At 41.1% G+C, this 21,974-nt stretch overlaps 2 protein-coding genes and 3 non-coding genes across 6 annotated transcripts; 4 read left to right on the top strand and 1 right to left on the bottom strand.

The window, feature by feature from the left end:
• Positions 1 to 3,241: 3,241 nt before the first annotated feature.
• On the top strand, positions 3,242 to 12,089 carry ncl (nucleolin). 2 transcript variants are annotated; one of them, XM_070908680.1, is made up of 16 exons: positions 3,242 to 3,365; positions 4,445 to 4,543; positions 4,653 to 4,764; positions 5,135 to 5,260; positions 5,653 to 5,886; positions 6,134 to 6,280; positions 6,823 to 6,900; positions 7,086 to 7,209; positions 7,643 to 7,779; positions 8,207 to 8,333; positions 8,672 to 8,808; positions 9,237 to 9,360; positions 9,781 to 9,926; positions 10,217 to 10,343; positions 10,866 to 11,140; positions 11,316 to 12,089. In XM_070908680.1, exons 1-16 carry the CDS (start codon positions 3,348 to 3,350, stop codon positions 11,372 to 11,374), a joined length of 2,070 nt encoding a protein of 689 aa, XP_070764781.1. In that variant the 5' UTR covers positions 3,242 to 3,347; the 3' UTR covers positions 11,375 to 12,089. The 2 variants fall into 2 exon arrangements, with proteins under 2 accessions (XP_070764781.1, XP_070764780.1); XM_070908679.1 differs by having other exon boundaries at positions 6,820 to 6,900; positions 9,231 to 9,360; positions 10,866 to 11,152; positions 11,307 to 12,089.
• LOC139288346 (small nucleolar RNA SNORA57) lies at positions 5,402 to 5,539 on the top strand. The gene has a single exon (XR_011597443.1). It is a non-coding gene; the product is annotated as a small nucleolar RNA SNORA57 (small nucleolar RNA).
• On the top strand, positions 7,896 to 8,035 carry LOC139288347 (small nucleolar RNA SNORA57). Its single transcript, XR_011597444.1, has one exon. It is a non-coding gene; the product is annotated as a small nucleolar RNA SNORA57 (small nucleolar RNA).
• Positions 9,441 to 9,574, top strand: LOC139288338 (small nucleolar RNA SNORA75). The gene has a single exon (XR_011597435.1). It is a non-coding gene; the product is annotated as a small nucleolar RNA SNORA75 (small nucleolar RNA).
• Positions 12,090 to 19,079: 6,990 nt separating the features above from the next.
• On the bottom strand, positions 19,080 to 21,093 carry b3gnt7 (UDP-GlcNAc:betaGal beta-1,3-N-acetylglucosaminyltransferase 7). The gene is made up of 2 exons (XM_070909413.1): positions 21,083 to 21,093; positions 19,080 to 20,334 (listed from the first exon to the last, which is right to left on the bottom strand). The coding sequence occupies exons 1-2, from the start codon at positions 21,091 to 21,093 to the stop codon at positions 19,080 to 19,082; spliced, it is 1,266 nt and encodes a 421-aa protein (XP_070765514.1).
• Between the last annotated feature and the right edge of the window lie 881 nt (positions 21,094 to 21,974).

Raw genomic sequence — 21,974 nt, 5'->3', positions numbered from 1 at the left:
TTTATAACCCTGATTATCTTTCTGTTATTGCCTTTCTCAATGCTCTGGATTATTCTAAACCATGTTTTGGACGCATTTTGGGGCTGAATTGTTGTATAAAAGGAGCTTCCTATAGATTTGATGTTGTTATTTTTGATGTCTGAACACTCATAGTAAGGTCACAGGTCGAGTGTGTGAAGATATCCATCTCCTTTATAACTACAGATATTCCTTTTTGAAAGAAATAGCCCATTATCCATATACAAGTCCAGGAAAGAGAAAGAAAGTGGTGACACGTTGGCCCTGTTGAGAATTTGTAGAAGCTACTGCAGTAAATAACTCAGCAGACAAGTGGAATTTTTTCTCCATTAGCAATGATGCAAACACTGGCAAAAGATATTGGCATTTTAAGAAACATCACCAAAGATTTACCACTGTATGCTTTTACCAACAATTTACCGCCGAGTTTAAATCTTACTCTGGTCCGTTTTGGGTGGTTGCCCAGAAATAAATGCGCATTTCCCTGTGATAAAGGAAATCCCTTCTGACCTAAAATCCCAGGATGCATCTATTTCCATCCCTGCACTTTCTATGTTGGATTCACTCAATTTAATCCATCCCTGCAAAACAGCAGTGAATAACAGGTGCAGACAGGCTGAAAAATAGAAAAAAATAGCCTTGTTCATTCTGTGAATTCAGCATAGTGCATTTGAAAGACAGTGAGAAGAGTAATTAAACATATGCGGGTGACAGGGCTCAGAAACCAGATGTTAAATTGTTAAATTGCCAGGTGCAATACAATCCAAACACCAAAAACAGGGATCGATTTTTATACCAAATAAACACTGAAACAGGACTTAAATGCTGAAACACACAACTGATGTTGACGACATGGTTTCAAAATAACACTTGCTGTAAAATCTGAATTATTTCTAAATCACACTTTACACTACTGCCTGCTACAACAGATCAAACTTCCCTTTGTTATCACCTTTAACCTCAAACAATCTACCATAAAACAGGGATTGTTGTTATTCAGGTAACTTGACTTTTTGAAATATAACATTGTAAGTGCTTGTAATGAAATGTTTTATCTTACCACAAGTTGTAACATACATACATATTGCATGGTACAATACATGCATGCAGTGCTGAGAAGAACCTTTGACAGTAAACCCTGTCAAAGAATATGGATATTTGTCACATTACGAGCAGGACTGTCAAACAAGTTGACCATATAGCTGGATGGATGCACTGTTTCTGTCACTGTGTAGTTAATGAGTTTGAGAAACGACAGAAAATAGGGGGAAACAAAGATGGGAAATGACGTGCAACAAAATTTGCAGGAAACACAGAAATATGAGAGAAACAAAAGCTTTTCAGTCAATAATATTCGTGCATGTTTTTCTTCCCTGGACAATCAGAGATAAAGGGACTGAAAAGTGATGCAGGGCTACTATGTATATTGCTTGATGGGTAAGGTGACTGCCAGTTTTTAAGGTTTTCTACATAGAAGCTTGTGATGGTATTCACCAGAGTTCAAAATACATCATCAGGATCAGTGACAAATGATCTATGTTAAGTTGTACATACAATCTACTATAAAAAGACAATGTTACAGGTGATCTTCCCCAAAAGATTAATGCAAAAAAAAGTACAGAGTTCAAATGTCTTCACAGCTAAAAAAAAAAAAAAAAAAAAAAAAAAGGGAAACCTAATGAGTGAGGCTAATAAAACAAAACAAATAGTCATATTACCTCTCACTAATAAAGTTATGGGTATATATATATGTATATATATATATATGTATAATGAAAAAGCGATTAAGCTGGTTCGCTGGAACGGAACAGTTTCCTCTACCCAGTGCTCTGTGAAATAAGTGAGGGATGTAAAATGCAATGCTGCCTCTGTGTGGTGTTGAGGGTTAATTACTCAAATGTGGTGTCCCCTGGGAATCAACTGAGTCTTGGGAGACATACTGTATACCTTGCACACACACACACACACAAACTGCTTCAAAGGAAGATTGTGTAATATGATCAAAAGCTCCAGGACAGCTACTAAAGGGACCAATTTAAGCTGACATACTCTACATGGCAAGTCCTTAAAGTGCTCAGAAAAAAATTAAATATGAAAATCTCCAATTCCATGTCTACTGGCCAAACTGCATCTGCTGAGGAAGTAGTCCACATTTGCAATGTTCTTAACAATGATGGAAGATCATATTAAGATATTTTGCTGGAGTAAAAGTACTATTACCAAATTAAAAGTCCTGCGTTCAAATTTGAATTAAGTATAAATACAGAAGTATTATCAGCAAAATGCACTTAAACCACCAAAAGTAGAAGTACATGTTAGGAACAAAGGCCCCCTGACAGTGTTATTTTTTATATTACATAACTTCTATTACTGATGCATTCAGGTAAAAGCAGATTTTATTGTTGTAGGTGGTCAAGGTGGAAATGCTTTACCTACTTTATACTGTTAAGTAGTTTAGGCTAACCTAAATAACCTATATGTATCATATTTTATGATGATATGTAAACTCTTAATCTGCAAAATAACTTTATGCCAAATAAATGTAGTAAAGAATTAATTTCCTCTTAAATTTAGTGGAGAAAAAGTATACAGCAAAATACACTGGAAGTAGTAGAGCAGTGCCTCAGATTTGTAAAATACTTGAGTAAATGCAGTGACTGCTCTATACAGCTGGTAGCGCAGTGTTGCGCATGGTAGGCTACATGTGGTTGATGGGTGATGGCAAATGGCCCAAACCACGTGTTTGACATAAACAGCTGCATGGGACATAAAGACTTGTTGTACGGAGCGGCCATACAACAAACGTCAGTGTAGCGTTTATGAAATTGTCGACAATTTATAGGCCTGTTTCTCTTATTTAAAGTTAAATGGCCATGTGGAAATAACTTTTAGAACCTCTTTTTTAAATCCAGTATGCCGTACTACTGTCTTCAGAAGCAAAACATTACTTCATAGCATTAGTTTAAGCTTTGACAATGACACTTACTAAATACCACGTGAGTATTGATTTATTTCATGTATTTACTTATAAGTACCGTTAACAAAAAATCGTTTGTTTCTGTGGCGTTATACATTTCACATCATGTCTCGATGTGGGCGTAGCGCGGGCACGATGCAAAGATTCCAACTTGTGATTGGTGGAAACAGTCATGTGGGCGGGCTGCCGTGAACGCGCAGAGCAAGAGAGTAACTAGAGGTTCTTCGGTTTCTCCGTCTTTCCTGTCCAATGTCCCACCGAGTAGGCTGAGCCACGTGTGTGCATTAGCTATTTCGTTACTTCTCTCCAAACGTCCAGTTCCTTGTGTTTCATTGAAACACACAACAGCACCATGGTGAAATTAGCAAAGGTAAGACCAAATGGCGTCCATTTTCTCGTTATTGTTCAAGTGTGTGCGTTTGTGATATAAAGCTGTGTTTACGCATGAGGCCTTAACGGAAGAAGAAGTTGCCGTGTTCGTGACAAAAAAACGAACCTGCCAACGGAGGTAAATGTCTGCTCATGGCCCACCGCTAATGCTTTCTGCTCAATAACTACACCGTTGCTATAACAGCCTGCGTGGTCGAAAACGAATGGTGGAATTACACTCGTGCTAAACGTTTCTTCTCTGTTGAGGTCGGCCATGTTTGTTCATTGCTGTTGGTTTTCTGGCCTGCTAACGCTAACCGACTACGTTAACGTTACTCAAGATGGCATTCATGCGCGTTCTCGTCAGAATCATGGGGTTTAGAGATACAGATAGGGGAGGATTAATTAAATGGCGTGTCTCAGACTGGCCAACTAATACCAATATTTAATAGACAATTATTGGAAGACGTGCAATGTATGCTATCTAACATGTAACGTTAACTGTTAACATCAGCACGATGTTTAACGTTAACCGTCCAAATGCAGAGCGGATGCTTATTTTCTTCGAGTTTTTAGAATAATGGCGGATTGAATCAAGAGCTTAATGCTCATTTTTCCGCAACCATCTTTCTTATAGCTGCTCAGCATGCGTTTAAAAGCCTGTCTGCAGACGGTAAAACTAGCCAACATGCTAACAGCCCGACCTCCTGAGCTCCACGTGGGTTGTGCGCCTGCTCTAAGTGACACACGAGGTGAAACACCTAAACCGAGGAACCAGGTTATCGCCCAGACAGACGGCCATTACTAAACGTGGTTTGTTTAACCCGCGCACATAATGGTTATATTGATTAAATCATCAGATTTGGTACAGGTGTGTGTGTGTGGGGGGGTTCTAGTTAACTTTCAACTACCTCATGGTGTAAACCCCATTGTCGGCTAACATGCTGAAGCAGGATGGCTGGAGTACCATACCCCTGGATTGTATTCTGTAGCTACACCTGTGCGCCCGCCAGTGTAAGCAAAAACTTAAAAAAATAATAATAATTTTAATTAATTTGCATTTCACCCCTCTTCTCACAGGCAGCAAACAAGCAAGCAACTCAGAAGAAAAAAGCCCCTCCACCACCCAAAGAAGTGGAGGAGGAATCTAGTGAAGAGGACAGCAGTGATGAAGAAGAGGTACAGTACACTTGAGTTTGTCAGTCTTGAAGTATTACTGGGTATTTCTGTACATTTAAAGTAATTAAAAAGGAAAATTTTACATGTTTTTTTGTCTTTTTAATTGCAGACTCCTCCACCTAAAGTGGTGAAGAAAGCCACACCAGCCAAAGCCACCCCAGCCATAAAAAATGGCGCTGCCAAAAAAGCAGAAAGTGAAGATGATGACAATGATGATTCTGGTAAGCAAGGAAATTCGACAAACTTAAGTTAGTTGGATGTGATCTTCCTTGTGTGTGTCACTTGAATCAGCTGAAAATTGCATTCATGAGCAGGCCTGTGGTAAGGACGGTCTATTTACACTGAAAATAAAACATTTTTGGGTGGATAGTCAAAATACATGGAATGGATTGGCCATTGGTCAGACACGATGGGTGCACAGGCAGTGAAAAGACTTTAGCTGTAACATTGTAAAGCAAGATCATAAATCCTTTAGAAAAAATGCAAAGTCAGGTTGGATAACATATGCTGACTCATCCACGCTCATCACAAATGTGGATTTATCCCTGTCTTCTAATTGAGTGAAATATTGTGATATATATCAACCTACAGAGGAGGAATCAGAAGAGGAAGCCCCTCCACCAAAAAAGACCCCTGCAAAAGCAGCTAAACCCACACCAGCCAAGGCAGCCCCTGCAAAGGCCGAGGAGTCGGATGATGATGACGACGATGATGACGGTAAGTCCTACAGCATTGCATTTTTTGTAAAGCTAGTTTTACGGATTATTTTCTAGCCTAGTTGCTATAAGTCAACAATTGGTCATACAATGGAATGAAATAATTGTCATACAGTCTTGCATTATAAGAATTTCTGTCCACCCTCCATTTCTTGGCATACATGTTGTTGTTCAGTACTCATGTGTGGTATGTACGGAGGAAAAGTAAAGGCAGCGCTATGTCTTCGGTGCCGGTGTGTGTTATAGTCTGCCGGTTCTATCCTCAATCGCTGTTACATTCTTACCCTTTATGGCTTTTGATGGAGTCTAAAGATGTTTAGCCTCTGCAGATTTTCTCAAAATTAACACATGCTTTTTGTTGAAATTCATGATTCTCATGTGTGTATTGTCTAGATGAGTCTGAAGAAGAGGCCCCACCACCCAAGAAAGCAGCCAAGCCTGCTGCTAAATCTGCTGCCAAGCCTCCAGTGAAGGCTGCAAAGGAGTCCTCCGAGGAGGAGGATGACGACGACGATGGTGATTCAGAAGAAGAGGCCCCACCTCCCAAGAAGGCTACTCCAGCTAAACCAGCTGCCAAAAAAGCTGCAAAGGCCCAGGCCAAAGAGGAGTCTGACGACGATGAAGATGGTTAGACCAAACCTTTTGATTGCGTTTCTTCTTTTTGATTTCTTCTCATATTTGTGATAATAGGTCAGTGTGGAGTTGCTGACTTGTGAGCTACAGTCCAGAGTATATGATGATCAACAAGGGACTTAATACTGATTTTGTATGATGTCACCTTTTTTTTGTGTCTGATACAGGTTAATGACAGCTGGTCAGTGGTGGAGTTTGGTCAAAATGACTGCTATAACTTTTAATGTTTGTTGTTCCTCAGACTCTGAAGAGGAGATGGACACCACTCCTGCTCCAGCAGCCGCAAAGGCAAAGAAAGCAGGTATGGTTAAGGCCAAGGAAGAGTCTGGGGATGATGATGAAGACGACGACGACGAAGACGACGACGATGAGGAGGAGGAGGAAGAGGGTGAGTTTTGTTGATGGAAAAATTAAATGTGGTACACATGTGAAAACAAGTCCGACTTTTGCTGCACATTTAAAATTTCATTTTAGAATAATGAAAAAAGGCACTAATCCTGCAAAAATGTGGCTGTGGTGGAAAAGTTACTGTACTGATAGAGAAGACCTGATGAAGACAAAGGGAAACAGAGTAAAGAGACAATTATTACCCTGTTTCTGCTTCCTCTGCATTGGTAATATATTCACTGGCCCACACTGTTGCATGACTGACTCCACCAGAAAATTCCAAAAAAAAAAATATATATATATATAGAAAGCAAATATCTTCTAAATGACAAATGGACATTAGACAAATTCAAAGCATGACCACATTTTAAACACGTAATAGTGTTTTCCTACATGAAATCAATAGTGATAACTGAAACCTGTTAATCACATTTAAGCCTTTTGTACAGTTAAACACCATGTACCTGTTCCAGACTTTCTTCCTCTGTCTTGGTGAATTGATGTCTGTAAATTTAAGATTATGCAACACTGTCTCTACAGAAGCTCCAGCTCCTGTAAAGAGGAAGGCAGAGAGCAAGAAGGACACACCTCCTGCCAAGAAGGCAAAGTCAGAAGGCGAAGGTAGGAATAAATGCACTGACCATCAATTAAATTTCAACATTTTATCATGATGATCAACAAGGGACTTAATACTGATGTGTGATGTCACCTTTATTATTCTGAATCTCTCTGGCATAATTAATACAATTAATACATTTTTGCAGAAAAAGTGAAACTCAATGGAAATGTACTCTCCCATGTTCCAGGGTTCTGTCTGTTTGTTGGAAACTTGAACTCCAACAAAGACTTTGATGAAATCAAAGAATCCCTGAGGAAATTCTTCACCAAGAACAGCCTTGAGGTCGCTGATGTCCGGTTAGGTGGATCCAAGTAAGCAATCAATTTAGTAACATAAAATGCATTTAAAAAATATTTTAGTGCATACTGTTGGTTAGTACTTCGTAATGCACATTCACATGGTGTGAATGGGGTGGACAGAAATGGCATCAGTTACCACTGAATGTTATCCAAGAAAGTTAGCTCCATATATTTTATCTGTTACGATTTCTAATACTCTGGCTTAATTGTTAGTCCAAATAAAGTGTAAAGTAGGCTAGTTACATGTCAAGTTTTGTCATTGTAAATCAGATACCATTGTGGTGTTGGAGTTTCTTCATATTGAATGCCCCCAAAACAGTAAAATTGATCAGTAGGTGCCGACAAGACAGTCCTTTTGAAGTCCTGTTTTTAAGCAAGTTGTTGGTGTTTATTTCTGTCTTGAAGCAGGAGTGTCTAATGGTTCATGCATGACTTGTCCCGACAGGAAATTTGGCTATGTGGACTTTGCATCTGAGGAGGACATGCAGAAGGCACTGGAGCTCAGCGGCAAGAAGGTCATGGGTCAGGAGTTGAAGTTGGACAGGGCCCGAAGCAAAGACAGCTCACAGGAGGGCAAGAAAGGTAAGACTCTTCAGTCAGGCTCCCGTGTATGTCTAGGAAAGTTAAAAGAAAGAAATGGAACTGGTTCATTTACAGATTTTTTTTTTTTTACATCCTGGGTGAAAATTTTCACGCACCCTCCATTTCTTGGCATACATGTTGTTGTTCAGTACTCATGTGTGGTATGTACGGAGGAAAAATAAAGGCAGCGCTATGTCTTCGGTGCCGGTGTGTATGTTATAGTCTGCCGGTTCTATCCTCAATCGCTGTTACATTCTTGCTTTTTATGGAGTCTAAGGAGGTTTTGCCTCTGCAGATCTTCTCAGAATGTGCATGTCTTGGAAAGTTAAACTACTGAACGCAGTACGCTTTGGCAGTTTAAAATATTCTGAATATTTAAAAGAAGCTGGTCCCAATATCCATACTGACATTGCCATTTGTCCCACAGAGAGGGATGCACGGACACTGTTTGTAAAAAACCTTCCCTTCTCTGCGACGCCTGATGACCTGAAGGAAGTCTTTGAAGATGCTGTTGACGTCAGGTTACCTCCAGGCCAGAACGGTTCAAACAGGGGGTAAGAACTAGCCAGCACTTAATAGAGAAGTAATTGTTAGCTTTTCCTCGTAGTCCAGATGACACTGCTAGGAGAATATACAAGGAACACAAGAAAGCTCTGTCACTACTACAAGCTAACCTTGAATGAGACTCCTAGACAGTGTAGGAAAATGACATACCCATAGGCTATGGTTGAGGAAAAATGGTTGTCCACCACTATTTATCCATTTCATAGCATACACATGTATCCAGTTTGTTTCCTAGTATTACCTTCCATTCATATACAGCTGACTAGCATTTTGGTTGGCAATATACTCGTCTTTTTCCAGACAAGTAATCTCTTTTCTCCTTTGACAGCATTGCCTACATCGAGTTCAAATCTGAGGCTGAAGCAGAGAAGATGCTGGAAGAGGCTCAGGGAGCTGACGTACAGGGGAGGTCCATCATCGTTGACTATGTTGGAGATAAGAGCCAGAAGGGGGGCAAGGCCTCAGGTAAACGCTTTGGACATTTTGTAAGGCTATGAAGCTAGCATTGGTATTTGTATGAGACTAATGGTTATGTGCTAGTGTGCGATGGTTAATTACTCTGTGATCATAGCTACTACATTTTATAGAAGGGAATCAGAAGTATGGGTGTTACTCGATATATACTTGCATTATTTGCTTCTAATAACTTATAATATAGATTTTTAAATTATTATTAAGCTCTATACCATGTTGTACACATATTCATATGTAACCGTTGCTATGTATTTTACATAAAAGGGGAAGCTGCATATGTATCTGGCCAGTATATACTAATATTACTTCATGGATCTTCAAGATATTAGAGTACTGATCAGGTCCAGGACATCAAAGGAAATGCATCTTTGATTTCGTCTCACCAGTTTCATTTCTTCCTTCTCTCCATGTAGGGGCAGGAGCAGCCAGTAAAACACTGGTAGTGAATAATCTGGCCTTCAGTGCCACAGAGGAAGTCCTACAATCCACATTTGAGAAGGCTGTCTCTATAAGGATTCCACAGAGAGATGGCAGACCTAAAGGGTAAGTATCTTGATTTTCTATCTTTCTATGGCATGTCATTTTTCATGCTTAAAACTTAGCATTAGATATGAAGCTGCTACACCTTCTCATGAGCTCCTCTTAATCTTACCCATGATTCTGCATGGATTCGCACGAGAAGAAGAGCCAATGCAGAGTTAGAACAGGCTCACCCTACACTCATATGGGTGTTGCCTATGTCTGCTGTGCAACAAGTAGAAATGTCTAATTGAGGAATCATTTGACAAAATAGTCGGTAAGGGATATTGCACTGGCAAGTTTTTGAGGGGGAAAAGGATATTGTAACACCTGGATTAGTAAACGAGTGAAGACTTCATTCTACCACTAAACCACGGTCTCCCAGCACTTGAGATTTTGTCCGTAAGTGTTTAACCTTTCCTAATGTTATGCTTCTTTCCTTAGTTTTGCTTTTGTAGAGTTTGAGAGCACAGATGATGCTAAGGATGCCCTGGAAAACCTCAACAACACAGACATTGAAGGCAGGTCAATTCGCCTGGAGTACAGCCAGAACAGTGGTGGCAGGGGAGACGGCGGCAGAGGAAACTCAGGTAAAACCATTGAAACTGAGAAGTGGTCTGTGTTTGGATATTATCCCACATAGACTTAAAGATAGAGGGGTAGCAGGGCTACCAGGTGAGTATTGTGCTCAGTTTGTCAGCATGGCCAGAAGTGATGAAAACTTGACTTCCTGAAACTCTGTGATGATTCTAAGATAGTCAAGTCCTGATCTGGTTTGTGCAGGAGTCTTAAGCTTGATGAAGCATTTCTTTTGTGATGGATAAAATCTTAATGAGCCTTGAAAGCCAGAGTTTTAATTATTGGTTCTCTTTTCTACCAGGTCCAACAAAAACCCTCTTCGTCAAGGGTCTCTCTGAGGACACAACAGATCAGACCCTTAGGGATGCGTTTGAGGGCGCCGCAGCAGCCAGGATAGTCACAGACAGAGACACCGGGTCATCAAAAGGGTAAGTTTTTATAGTTGTAAATATTCCCTCTGGCAGCTGACTCTTCTCGTGAGCACCGCTCTGTCCAGCAGTGACAGTGTACGGATTCGCATGAGAAGTAGAGCAAACTCGCGGTTAAACAGGCAGATACCTTAGTGGTAGTTGCCCATGTCTGGTGTGAAACAATCAGCACAAATACTGGTGACTGGAACTTTAAAGGTCCCATATTACGCTCATTTTAGTTCTATATTTTTATGCTGGGACTCCACTAGAGAAGCTTTTCATGATTCAGTTAAAAAAATGTTTATTATACTAGCCCTTTACCGCAGCCCCTCAGTTCAGCCTCTGTCTGAAACAAGCTGTTTTAGACAAACTGAACAACCTCCAAAAGAAGTAGTAGTCTTCCTGAGCAGAGCAGTTAAATAACTGTTTCTGAATATGGGCTGCAGGAAACGGCACTATGTTAGTAGGAATTCCTATTTTTGGAGATTCTGTTTCCACGTTACTTAGTGAGGTAAAACTAAGCCTTCCTTCCCCTCGCAGCTTTGGCTTTGTGGACTTTGACAATGAGGATGACTGCAAGGCAGCCAAGGAGGCCATGGATGACGGCGAGATCGATGGCAGCAAGGTGACCCTGGACTATGCCAAGCCCAAGGGTGAAGGCGGCTTCCGTGGAGGCCGAGGCGGTGGTGGATTTGGCGGCCGCGGGGGTGGCAGAGGAGGTCGTGGCGGTTTCGGAGGCGGCTTTGGGGGCGGCTTCGGCGGCCGCGGTGGTGGCAGAGGAAGGGGAGGCCCTCGTGGAGGTGGTCGCGGACGTGGTGGTTTTGGAGGTAAATTCAATTTGTTGTTGGCTTAGAGGGTCACCAGACTATTGTCTGGCCAGCTGCCAACATTTAGTTGGTGAAGTGGAGGAAAAGCAATAATGTCCTGAGGTTTCATTGTTTACAAAATCAAAACTAAATTGCCTTTTGTTTTTCATTTTAGGTGGAAGAGGTGGTGGTGGTGGATTTGGAGCCAAACCCCAGGGGAAGAAAATCAAGTTTGATGACTAAATCCTTAGTCTGTTTTACTTTTTGAATGGACTCTGGTTTCATCACTTTTCAGAGCTTTTGGACATTCCAGAAAGCGTCATTGATATATTTAACTGTTAACGGGCATTTTAGCCCTTTATTTAGACCCCTCAAACCTTCCCCACTCTTCTGTGCCAGACTGGTACTCTTGACCTTCTCAGCTCAAGTGCTACGTGTTAGTACTGAATGTCCCTAATGCAAACCTGCACCTCTCGCCCTCATTAGCTTACTTGCTTTTCCGAAGGAGTAAAATGGAATGGGTCTGGCAAACAAGTTTGCTGTGAAAAATACGCTTGTCTTCGTCAGATACATTGTGTAAATTTAAACAGTTTGTATGATTTTCATTTTACCTTTTGTAAAAAAAAAAAAAAAAAAAGTACACTTGTATCCATATGTTCTTTTTTTGTTTTTATTTTGTTGGTCATTTAGTTTGCTTTAGGTGCCATGTTTTACTGTAATGTGCAAAGCATATTTTGATAGAAGATTTGAGTCAGTGCTCTAGAGTTGGGTGTTAAGAATATGGCAAAGATGTTCTGTCATGTTTGTTTGATGGGACACAGTCGGTGTCACTGAGGATGAAAGACCTCTTATCTATGTAACATAAAATATTTGTAGTGCATTGACTAATTTTTTCCCATCTGAGAATCTCAAGATTTTCACGTGATAAAATAAAATCTTGTAGGTGGTGATTTTTAAATGTCTGTCTTCATTGCACCCTTGCTAATCTGAAGCATTGAATAAGTATCAGCAGGCCCTAAAAGCTTCAAGTACTGATAATGCATTAGTTTAAGTTGTTGAATACAGTATGGTACATTTACTGAGTTGTCACTTTATTTAATGCAGCTAACTGCATCTAATGCAATAAATTCTACCTTTGTGAAGCTTGTCAAAATCTGTAAGACTGTCAGGTGTTGATTCCAATCTAGAAATTATGGAGGCTGTGATTTATGGTGCATTGTATTGCATTATGTTCAAAGGTATTTAGAGAAGTGTCCCAACTGCGATGAACAGATTATTTAAAACCTGCTGTGTATATATCGGCTACATTTTTAAATCCCATAACTTCTGGAGTGGATGGAAGATGGTCATATTTGTAAGCCTAAGCAAGTAATTGGGTCTAGAATTAACGGTGGCAACTTACACATAACCTTATCTAGAATTTGTTACTTTCATAAAAAATGCTACGTCATTGTTTACTCAGCTGAAAATAGCTGATAAACTCTTTTCTTCCACTAGGTGGCAGTCTCCATCAGGTAGCCTGTTGGTGTAACGAGACTTCAGACAATGGCCAGTATTCTCTAAATGTGGACTGGCCATACTCAGTAGTTATAAGTGTATTATGCAAGTGATGCTAAATTGGGCATTGACAGCTATGGAGTCTTGCATGTCATTCTACCATTACAAAGCAAATACTGCGTAGTCTGATTCTGACTATTTGCAAAACTGGTATTGAATTGAGGGCTGTAGAAATGCAGATCTGTTAGTGGAGCTTTGGAGCTATTCAAATCCTACAACTAGCAGGGAAACTGGGTGACTGCGATGTTCTCAACCTAAACCGCCCTCAAAAGTTGTGGCACTCCAAAATCATCAAGCCTAAAACGGGCTCTCTCACAGGCCTTTTGAGCACTTTATTCACTTATTATAAACTCTGCTCATTCGTACCCTGTAGATGCAAACTGCAAAAGTAAAGAGGATGTCTTGAACCTCCTACTAAATGGAAATTGAGAGCCTTTAGAAAGTCGATCATTTTTATGTCGTGTTCGCAGAACTTCCAGTGCTTTAGTGATGCCTCTAAGACTTGGCCGAAGATACACAAAGACTAACAGCTAAAAACCAAACAAACATTATGTACAGGCACATATGTGAAACAAAGATACATATATACAATCTATATACAGAACAGAATTACAGTAAAATGTGTATACTGTGAGACACCCCTGCACCTAAACTGTTTTGTGATTTCTGATAAACAGTGACCCTGAGCTGCTGGGCACGTCTCTCCTGTCAGTGACACGACCAGACAGGGGACAGCAGTATGCTGTCATCCCAAGGCCCTGGTAGCTGAACAGGGATCTTTGTTCCTGAAGGTGCCTGGGCGGGAGGCACTGATGATGGCACCACTGAATACCTCCATTTAGAGATTTGTTGCCCCCCTGCCTTGAACGGTGACAGAGGTCATGCAAGCTTTTCTCTGTGGCGTTATGTCAGCCGTCTAGAATGACCTGTGTGCTTTCTTTTCTATGTCTTTGAGTGCTTTCCTGCTGTGTTCTTCTTTTTTATTTTCCTTGTATCATCCACATGGATACAGTAGAGTGTTCACACGAGCTTCAGTGATCAAATGCACATGCAACCAGTAATGTATAGCAAAGTGATGATGTAAGGAAGAAGCTCTATGGAAGCATAGCATCCATCATATAGGAAGCTGTGGGAGAAAATTATCTGATTCAGGTAGGTGAGGTAGGCTGTTACTATTCAGTTTCCATGTTACTTTTTATAAAGCGTGACGCTGAGTCAATTGGGCATTGTGAAGAGGAGAGAGGCCAGAGACAGATACTTTATGTCATTTGTTTAGTGGCTGGTCTAAATAGGGCCCTCTTTAAATGGGAGTATACTGCCCAGAGTCCTCTTCACAATGGATCTTTGTCAAGTACATGGTGTCCTATAGCACAGATGTACTATGAAGTCGCATTGCCTTGGCCTCTTTTCCAGTGTGACATGGGGAGTCAGGGATTACACTCTCCTTGTCTGATGACTGGACATACGAATAAGAATTTATGTTCTTGACATTTCCTGGATGTACTCAATAGAGAAGGACATACTTGGCTTGGTTTCATCAGTTCCGGAGAACAATGCCGTAAATCTTTATTGCTGCTCTTACACCAACAGTATCATAAATCACTTGGAGACCAAAGGTTCATGTTCGAGCTGAAATCAAAGGGATCTTTAAGACCTTTTTATATAAACTTATTTTCTACTATTAGGTTAATCTAAAACAACATTACAAGTCTGGACGTGGTTTGCAGATGAAAATAACATGTTTGTGTTTGCATAATGTCACCACCTGTGATAAGATCTCAGTTTTCATCCATAGCCCACGAGCTGTGATGACTGAACAGTTTCGGTTAGAGGAAGTTACATGAAATTAACATGTCTGAGTTAATAATTCATGTCTTGTTTTTTTGTCCAGCCTCGAAACAGTCACATTTCTAAGCTAAGCTAAACTAAGCGGCTGCTGGCTGTGACTTTATATTTAGCGTACAGATGTGAGAGTGGTATCGATCTCCTCAACCTACTCTCTGCAAGAAAGTGAACAGGTGTATTTCCCAAAATTTCAAACTATTGTTTTTACTACGGCAGTGTTTTTTTTTTCCAGCATTATACCGTATTGGACACAACCTTATTCATTTGTTATAAATTATCTCAGCTTCTGCTTAGCCTTTGTTTTTTTCCAAAGAACATTTTGTCCTATCCTCCAGGCAGCAATCTGGTGCCATTTGTTTCTGTGCAGGACAAAAAACGTTGTATATTTGTGTAACCCATCCACTGAACTGCACTATACTATTGGATGTAAAATCAGATTTGATGATCTGGGACACTTAAATGATCAGCAGTAATGTAATCTACAGTATGCATGATCTGTAGTACTGGCACTGCATGCTGTCTGAGATGTTCTGTGATGCCTGAGCTGATAGAGAGTACAGTATACAGTCAGCAGCCTGTAGGTTGAGGAATGTTCTTTTTAATTTTAGCCCAAGCAACAACACTCACATCTTTAGCCATGCCAATGATGGTGCTCCAGAGGCCTTTGAAGAAAATAGAGGGCTAGTGTGAAAGCTTGCAGCCCCTTCCAGCCGACCCATTCACCATGCAGACATCAGAAGCTTCCTCCAATTAGTGTCAACAAATATGCGGCTCCTGGTCTGCAGGCAGGTTGGAAAGCTGGGTGTGTACTCACATACAGTCAAATATCACTGGAGTGGGAGATTTACACTAGATGATAGGCAGGTTTGGCTGGTGGTTGACAAGTCAGTTATTGCAGCCACAAAGCCACTGTTTTGTTTTCAGTCACCTTAGCTGGAAAAAAAATCTAAATTCACCTGTTACTTGACAGCAGAGCAACAATGATGTCTCCTTACCTTTTATTGTAACGCTCCTTTACTGGCTGATCTTTTGGCTGTGGGCTTTAGGTTCCTCTCTACTTGCGGAGGTTCCAGGCAGAGCTTTGAGGAAGTGGTTGAGACATGACTCGTCTTTTTTTAATCGTTTTTAACATACAGCCCTGACTGTTAAAACTTAGTGCATCCTGATGTTCGTGCATCACTCAGGAATTGCTTAAAGTACAGAACTTTCAAAATAAATTACAGACAGTGAGTCTTTTCACATTTATTTTTTATCATAAAGACATCTCAAAAAAAGGATTATACTGAGAATCACTTTATAGCCATGTCTCTTTTTTACCTGAAGAGCAGTGAGTACGTACATTGTTTGGTAAAGTTTGAGTCACAAGTTGTACCTTCTAACCACTTCTACAACTTTGAGTTGAACTACGCTCACTGTTTTCTGACATTCGTATTACAGAATATCTGTTGTCTCGCGGCCACGAGTTGCAACCTAATTTCAAAATGAAAGTAAAATTTGGTTCCTTATCACACAGGAACACATTTGTGTAGCTTACGTTTCTTTGAACACTGAGCTGTTGGGGAAGAATTCACTTCCACCAAAACGTTACTTGTCACCCCCCATTCACACCCCCATGTTGCCAGCATCTGCAACAACAGAAGAAATTTGATCGATTGGCCTTACAGCTGCTAATCAAATATCTTCAGGGACACTATTGCTTCTTTCCGTTGTTCTTTTTTGTTTAACAGTCGCTGCGATGTTCAGTAGAAGCTTGATCATTGTAAACAATGGGTACATTGTCAGGTCATAGCGAATAAACCACCCTGATGAATTCAGCTTATTTTCTTTTTAAGTTTGATTCCATATCACTTGTACATTGTGTTTAACAAAGAGGACAGTTGAAAGAGACAAACCCTCTTAAACTATGTCTCTGTATTGGCGAGTGCATCCCTCATGAAACACAATATAGAGAAGATCCAGTTTCTGTATGGCTTTTTTGTCTTTGTCCTGAAAAAGACTGTGAAGAACAACAGGAAGGTAGTTTCTTTTGTTCTGCGATGCCCTCTTTGTCTTTTTGGACCAACTTAAAGCTCTAAACAATATCTTCACTGTTACCTGGCAGTATCAGTGGCAGCAGTTCTGCTCTGGTGAAAAGACACACAATATTTGACAGGGACACTTAACATAAACAGTGTGAAATGTCACACCGAGTCTGGAGCATGTGCATTGCTTTCTGAAAATGAACACAAAATAGACTGTGGGAACATTTTCCATACCAAATACCAAAAAAATATTGGAGAAAGTTGTGTCATATTTCTTTGAGATTCTTTCTTGTGCCAAAATGGATGTTCTCTAAACATTGCGATGCCGCAGTCTTTGATGTTCAAACTGTGTATGAATAACACAAGTGACAGTCCTTTGACATATCATCACGGCAACAGCAGGCGCTTTTGAGTTAAGTGGCTTAGCATCTATAAAATGGTTCACCATTATTACTTTCATGGCTGTTTGAGCACATGCGTTTTCTGAACTGTTTAGTTGTGTAACTGATACCCACGTGTATACAACACTGGACACTATTGTTGGGTGACTTCATATGGATTTTCACATAGATGTGTGACACTGATAGGGCCAAACACAAAAACAGCCAATCTAGGACAGATTCTCAAAGACAACTGTATTGTCAAGACGTTTATTTACAAATTACATTCTATGTACATTTGGATTTTTACATATATGTACATCACCTTGACATAATCATCACCCACTACACCAACAGCATTAAGCTCTATAATCATTGAACATTCCATTAATATCCTCATCTGATGCTTTAAATTAAATAGAAGAACCCCACAGTTGCCCCCTTTTATTGGGGGACAATTAAATTAACATGTCAGATACTCGTACCAGCAACAGTTAGCAATAGTTCACAGTGTCATTGTAAACCCTCTACCAAATTCATGTCAAGTATATCAGCACATTCAAATCCACAGACAACAAGTTTAGGCATTTCTTTAAAGTTTCCAGTAGTATAGGAGTAGTAGACGTCCACATCAAGTCAGTCACATTCCAAAACAAATGAGTGCAAGGACCTCTACGATACAAAAAGTTTAGGAACATGTACTGCATATGTAGATAATGGTATCATAGTTACACTTACAGTAGAAAAGGTGACTAATGATGACATTGTTTTGACCGAATCGCTGAGGTAGAGAGAGTTGTTTCTTTCTCTTACTTGAGGCCATTTGAAGCTACTGCAGCATGCCATACTGGTCCAGGTGAAGGCAATATGTAACATTTGCGCCCCGGCCACACCACCTACAGCTACCTTGCTGAACTGCTGCGGCTGGCATGTGTGTGCCGTTGCTGCTGCCAGCCCTATCTTTCTACATTGAGTTTGCCTTTGACAATGGCCATCAGTAAAGGCCTTGTTAAAAAATTAAGGGATTCTGTCCATAGGGCTTTTAATTTGAAACAGATACAGGAAGTATAGACAATGAAACTGTTGTGAAAGCTGCAATGTTGCTAGTATGATGTCAATATGACTATCAACTGATAATTTTCACTATTTTAGCTGAGAACCGCGCACATTACGCGGAAAAAATAGGCGACACGCCGAATCTGTAGATGATACGCCAGATCTCTGGATGACACACCCCCTGCAGCCTCGTCTGAGCCGTGCTTAAGCCGTGCTGCTCACGCGGGCTGTGTGGCTCCTCTAACCTATTAACATGGGATGCCGACATGAAAAGCAAGAGGTTCTGCGATGCACATGTGCTGCTCAGGTAGGCGGTGTGGCCCGGGTGTTAGTACAGACCCAGAATGCTAGCATAACTACAGGCTGCACAGCATGGCTTTCTAACCCAAGCCTCCTGGGCACCCACTAATACTAAATGCCCTTATGTTTTCAAGATCAAACTAAACCAAACAGTATTTCCCTCTGACCTATCTGAAAGCACAATATGCTACAGCTAATTGAACATATTCATGGTTGTGTTTACCACTTGTCCTTGCAATAAATTTTACCTTAATTGTTTTAAGCATATTCACATTAATAGGTTCACTATCATTGGTGATTTGGTGGCAGCAAGTTGCCAAACTTGCAGACTTGCCATTTGGTGATGGCGAGAAGACAAATAGATGTTGGCCACGGAGGGGGGGGGGGGGGGGGGGTTTAGGGTGTGTGACAGGGTGGAGACTGATCAAGAAGTTTGCGCCAGGACCCACAACAGAACATTATGCACCAGAATCAACAGCCTGTAATTGTAGAGCGAGTCACTGCCCTCCTTAGTGCACCTATTGGTGCAGCAGCTCAGCTTTGGTCTCTGAATCTGCATGCTGACAGTGTAAGTCCTTCAAAATGCCAATATAAATACACAATTCTAAGTCAGCCTTTAAAAACTCATGAGCATTACTGCACAGAAACAGCAACTTCAAATATTGTCCACTCTCCACATAAAGGAGAGTTTCCTGGGAAGTTTGCCTTCGACTCTCAAGCATCATACTAGTATCCACCGAGGTGCAGCTCAGCTTGTTGGTGCTGTCCTTACCTGGTGTCCCTATCAAGCTATAGGATCTCCACTTTCTGCGAGCAGACCAGGTCACTGTTGACCAGATGCCACATGTGCATGAGGTCCGACGGGAGCAGCTTGTGTACCACAATCATGCTCTTAAAGAAACAGGGTTCTCTGTTCAACTTACTGCTCTTATTTTTCACCAAGCCAAACGTCTTAAAGGCGTTGTGTTTTATAGGAGTGACCTGAAGCACCTCCAGACACATGCCCAAGAAGACGTCATCGATGGGGTAGAGCTCCAGGGTGTCTGCCACCCAGTGAAGCCTTCTTGCCAGGGTCCCATCCATCAGAAAACCCCCTCCACCTGCATATGGAGGGTAGAGTGTCTTATTATACAGAGCCTGGGGGATGTAGTATTTGTTTTCCTTTTTACGAATGGGCTTAGCCTTGAAAATCACATCCCCCACAAACAAGTTCTTTGCATGGTTGCTGCTTTCCAGAAACTCAAAGATGTTCTCCACGCTGACGAAGACGTCATCGTCCCCCTTGAAGACGTAGCGTACACCGGGGCAGTAAGCGTGGAACCACTTGAGGAAGTGAGTCTCCTTAAGCGTGAGGTTGAAGAAGCTATCCAGGAAGTCCCACTGGAGGATGTCCCTGTAGATGTAGTCCTCGTACTCCACTAGCTTCTGATGGTTTGCTCTCTCTGCCTCATTGGAGGGTTTGCCAAGAAGGAAGAGGGTCTTTATCCTCTTGCCTTCAACCACCTGCTCTTTGCCCCAGGTTTTTCGGATAACCTCCCTGCGGTCATGCTGGGTGGCCACAGATTTTATTACCATGAGCAAATATATGTCCCCTGTGCACTTCTCTGGGTGGTTGAAGAGCATAGGAAAGTATCGGCAGTGTCGATAAAGCATGAACTGCTTGAAATTTTCCTCCAGGCTCCTGAACCAGTCCTGACTTGTGAAGTTGAGGTTGGCTGTACAGTTGGAGCTGGTTACATCCCAGGTTTTGGGGCTGTTGTCCTCAGTGATTCTGGGCTGCTGTGTGGTGGCCCGGGCTTTAGGCACTGGCAGGCGTTTTCTAGCCTTCCAGAAGCCTTTCATCCCCTGGTACAAGTCCGTTTTCTCTTCCAAAGAAGCTCCAGGCTCCGCTCCCTCAGAGGCATCCATGCGAGCCTGCCTCTCGAATTCAAAAGGAGCCCCCATACTGATGCTCCCTCTCTGGACAACAGTCAGCGCCACCACAGCCAGGAAAAACATCACACTCACCCTCTTGTACACCCTCCAGCGATCTCTGTTGTTTATCCTGGGTGAAGACAAAGATCACAGATGCCAGTATGAGTTAGGGCAACATTATCTAACTCAAAAACCTTTTGACAGACAGAAAGCTAAATATTGAACTGTATTAATATGATGTTGGAGTGTTTTGATTGAGCTCACATACATTCAGGTATATTGAGAGGCCTTACAAGTCACTGAGAGTGTGAAGCAATGAGCTTAAAAATGAAAAAACATGGGATCAAACGCAATTATTTTGGTTTTGTTTTGTTTTTCTTTAAAAAAATATTCTTAGTCTTATTATTAGTCTTAAACCCCAAACAAATTTAACTGTGATAGGTCTAGGTGTAAGAGCAACACACCAAATGAAACACCAGCGTAATTGTTTTTCATTGATACCATGGACGTGCATCAGTTCTATAAAATCTGTAATTGCAAACACTTTAAAACAAAATGTAATAAATGATTCCTTAGAGGTTAAACCACGTTTACATTGCCAACAGAAGAATACTTGCTGTTTCATGTATAGCCAACAAAGCAAAGCCTAAGGGTAGTCATTGTATTTAGATCACTGTGTGCTTTCTCTGTAACTAACTTTTGCATACACACCATACAAAGCGTCACAACCTCTTTTTGTTTCCTCCCTATGTGTTCCAGAGACGTTACCGTTATGTTTTACTCTAAAACAAACTTTTTATTTCACCAGTGTCACTTCTGGAAGAACATGTGGAATGTACTTGGAAAGCGAAGTAACCCCTGGAACTTCAAATTCTCACATTTCCAACATGTCATGCCAGTGCTCCTGACAGTCACGACTCCAGAGACACTCCCATGTGGCCCCTTATACCTTTGAAGGACAGTTTTCTCCCCCCAATAACCACAAACAAGGCAAATCATACGTAAAAAAATAAAAATTAAAAAAAAGGAAAAGTAATCTCAACATAATTCGGAAAATCAGAGACAGTTACACTTGTGTGGATTTTCTGGAGTCCCACCTTGAAACAAATGCAGAGTACATTGCCACGCTTATATTCGCATGCAAGTTGAAAATCTTTTTTGTTGTTGTCCCTTTTTGTTTTTTACCTCCTGCTAGTAGAGTAGGCTACCTACATCCACAGCATCACCTTGAAAGTTTGGCTGAAAATCCGAATTCTCCCACATACTTAATCTTTACTCCTTTTTGTTCTTGTTTTTCCTAAAACAAAGTGGGGTTAGATATTGTTCACTACATTTCAAGAAGCATTACAAGCATGTCCTCAAGTCAAAATCTTGGTGAGTCACTTCAAGAGTTTCACGATTTTGAGCTGATGAACGGTCGGATGTTTTAACGTGGAGATAGTCAACCAAAAGAGGAGAAGTCAGGTAAGCCTCGCGTAAAATTGTTAATCTAACCTATGATGAAGAAAATGTTAAAAGAAGCTGCCACTTACATTTTCTCTCTCGTGCTTTCGACGAGCTGTGATTGTTGCTTGGAGACAATAACCCAATAAACCGCCGATTATTGAGCCCAGAAAAAGGTTGAATGGTTTGAGTTTATATCTCTTCGGCCTTTAGACAAAATGATGAAGTAATCCTCTCCACAGAAAGCGAGAGACGAGCAGAGAGTTTGCGCGGCGGTGCAGATGTGTGGTCTGCGCGGCTCAGGGCTGCTCGCGCTGCCTCGCTCAG

This window comes from Enoplosus armatus, chromosome 7, assembly GCF_043641665.1.
Source record: "Enoplosus armatus isolate fEnoArm2 chromosome 7, fEnoArm2.hap1, whole genome shotgun sequence".
NCBI lineage: Eukaryota > Metazoa > Chordata > Actinopteri > Centrarchiformes > Enoplosidae > Enoplosus > Enoplosus armatus.
The sequence above is the reverse complement of the archived record's forward strand: the minus strand, read 5'-3'. Positions and strand labels throughout refer to the sequence as shown.